The sequence below is a fragment of the Haplochromis burtoni genome, unplaced genomic scaffold, assembly GCF_018398535.1.
Source record: "Haplochromis burtoni strain Fernald_Lab_line unplaced genomic scaffold, NCSU_Asbu1 Contig_1048, whole genome shotgun sequence".
Taxonomy (NCBI): Eukaryota; Metazoa; Chordata; class Actinopteri; order Cichliformes; family Cichlidae; genus Haplochromis; species Haplochromis burtoni.
Genome location: NW_024583409.1, coordinates 37116 through 40129, shown reverse-complemented (window position 1 = coordinate 40129; position 3014 = coordinate 37116). Strand labels below are relative to the sequence as shown.

General features: G+C 36.0%; 1 protein-coding gene across 1 annotated transcript; it reads right to left on the bottom strand.

Annotated features, from left to right (window-relative positions):
• Positions 1–1147: 1147 nt before the first annotated feature.
• On the bottom strand, positions 1148–2089 carry LOC102309309 (olfactory receptor 6C4-like). Its single transcript, XM_005951553.2, has one exon. The coding sequence runs from the start codon at positions 2087–2089 to the stop codon at positions 1148–1150; it is 942 nt and encodes a 313-aa protein (XP_005951615.1).
• Positions 2090–3014: the final 925 nt, after the last annotated feature.

Sequence of the window (3014 nt, the reverse complement as noted above, 5' to 3'; positions counted from 1 at the left end):
ATTTATGTCAGTATCTGACCGATACCGATACGTAATATCGGATCGGTCCATCTCTAGTTTTAATACCCCCACAATGTATGCTTAGCTGCTTTATATTGATTTTTATCTTGGTGTTTAATACTATTTAGCCTTTTTATTTTAATTCAAAAGCTAAAGCAAGTCTGTACACTCCTCAAATAAAGTGTGTCATTCTGTTTTAATAAAGACAACTCACTGGGTTAAAAATCAATAACAGTTAGTTGCTTTCAACTGTTGGTGCCAGTTCATTAATCCTTTTCACAATTCATACAAATGATTGATCAACTAACTACTGGTGATGGCCAGAGGGGCCGATGGCGCGATATGGCAGCCTCACTTCTGTCAGTCTGCCCCAGCTGTGGCTGTAGCTTGCCTCCACCAGTGTGTGAATGTGAGAGTGAATGAATAGTGGAATTGTAAAGCGCTTTGGGTGCCTTGAAAGCGCTATATAAATCCAATTATTACTTAATTTTATATGTAAAGAAAAAGACTATTTTCAGACTTAAGGTATGGAGAGGCCTAGTTCAGGAAGTTTTTTAACTTGACAGAGCTTCAGCAGCATCACAAGTGTGGCTGGGGTCATTAAGCCTGAATGGATTGTGTTTCTCACCTCTGTTGCTGAGGTAAGGAACATGTGCTGATCTGTGGCTGTGCAGTTGTAAGGGCCTGTTGTGGTGGCAACCCTGAACAGTGAACCCCAGGTGTGAAGTGAACCATCAAGCTCAAAAAGAGACTGTAAGAAAAAAACAACACTATTATTTTAGTAAATAAATTAGTGGCTGAGATTTTCAGTGATTACCCGACAATGCAATTCTGGACCAAAGGTAGGTATGTATAACTATAGGTGAAAGAAAACATCTCATTCAACCAGAAAAAGAAGCTGGACTTCAAAGTAAGATGTAACTAAATAAAAGTCATTATTTTATTAGAAAAGAAAAAAGTGTAAATAAATGAATGTACAGGAAATGTGTTTAGTTTATATGTTCAAACCCAAAGGGAGGTCTGATGCTTATATTTCAATTAATGAAGACAACCTAGAAATAATGTGTATATGTCACAGTGTCTATTAATTAACAATGTAGTTCACATTTCTCTTGAATTAAATATGTACAAATATAAACAGACACACTCATGAATTTAATATAAAAGCTGAACTTTCACCACATATAAAATTCAAAACTCTTTTTCTTATTTTTGTTAATTTAAATCCATACATGAGGGGATTAATAATTGGTGGAATGAAGAGAATCTCCATTGCCATGAAATTCTCAAAACTTTGTGGTATTTCCTTTGAGCCAAATCGCATGTATAACATATCAAAAAGAAAAGACACAACAACGACTGCTAAAGAGAATAAATGTGGTACACATGTCTGCATGAATTTGTTCCAGTTTTCTTTGGATGACTGACACGTTTTGATCAAATGTACATAAGACCAGAAAACAAAAACGGCATGACCAAAATAAAAGGTGTAATTAAAAGCAGGAATAATAATTGTAGCTACAGAGGCAGAGCAAGCTAGATTAGAAATTAACCAGTTTATACAGTAAATTCTTGGTATGTGTGAGCCACATAACCTCGATGTTGCTGTTGTTATTGTACTCATTAATATCAGGGAAAAGGGAGTAATCCAAGCAAAAAATACAAAGATACAAACTCTTTGTGTAGTCATCAGAGAGTGGTACACAAGAGGTCGACATATAGCCACGTATCTATCATATGCCATGAGAGCTAGAAGAGAGAAGTCCGTACAAATTGAAGAGTGCACCATTAAACCCTGTAAAAGGCATCCTGCATAAGAGATGACATGAGTGGTGGACAGAAGATCGTAGAGAAACTTGGGATAAAATGCAGCTGTCCCATAGAGTCCATTGAAGCACAGATTGCAGAGGAAGATGTACATGGGTTCATGAAGGCTTTTATCCACAATGACTGTCACAATTATCGTCAAATTTACCAGCCAAATCACACAGTAACACAGTAAAGTAAAAATAAAGATAGTGATCTTGTAGTTTGCTATACCACTTAAACCTGAGAGAGTAAAAACAGTAACCACTGACACATTATCCATAATAAAATAGTTTACCTTTTTAAGGTGTCATTTCACACTTGCAACAAGAGAACATTACATTTGTAGAAATTAGTGTCACAGTAAAAAGAAGACTGTCTGTCGACTGTCTCCCTCAAAGAGTATGTCACCAGAGGTTTATATACGCTTTGGGTTAATGGCATTATGCAGTTAGCTTGAAGTGGTGCATCAAGCTAGGGATGCTTTCATTTCTTTTCTTTTCTTTTTTTTTTTTAATTTACTTTTGAAAATACAATTTCTGCACTTTTTTCACACATACAACAGAAATCGTTTTGCCATATATGTTTCATTTTATAATATGAATGAATGGATGAGAATTTTTTTGAGGGGGCGTTTTTGCATCTTTTGCGGATTTGCACGTGCAACGACTAGCATTCAGCGTTGGGTTACGCCGCCAAACCCCGTTACTGTGGTTACATTTCTTTACAGAAAACAAATGTAGCCTAAACAGTAACAAGTTATCTTTAAGGTTCTTATGTTTGGCTCTCACAATTTCTAAAATGAAGTCAGCCGGTACATCAGCCCCCTCATCAGTAACATCAAGTCACTGTTGTCACGTCTGCTTTATTTATAGCTTAGAGCACATCTGAACAACAGAATTTGCCCCAAAGTGCTATCGAGACAGGCACATTTAGATGCCAGCTCTCCATAACATACAGTTTCAAAATACACGAAAAGCTGAAAGGTGTGTTTTGTGATTTAGTGATCACAGAGATTTAGTCATCATTGAAATTTGTTCAGAACTTGCATGTTGATGATAATTCTCATAAATCATGAAACACTCCTTTTCACTATATAAGCTGATTTATAGGTTAAAAGGATTGGTATCTCTATTGGTATTGCCAATGCCCTCCCTGTATTTACTTGATATTGGATCAATATCAAAATTTGCAGTATAGAACACCAC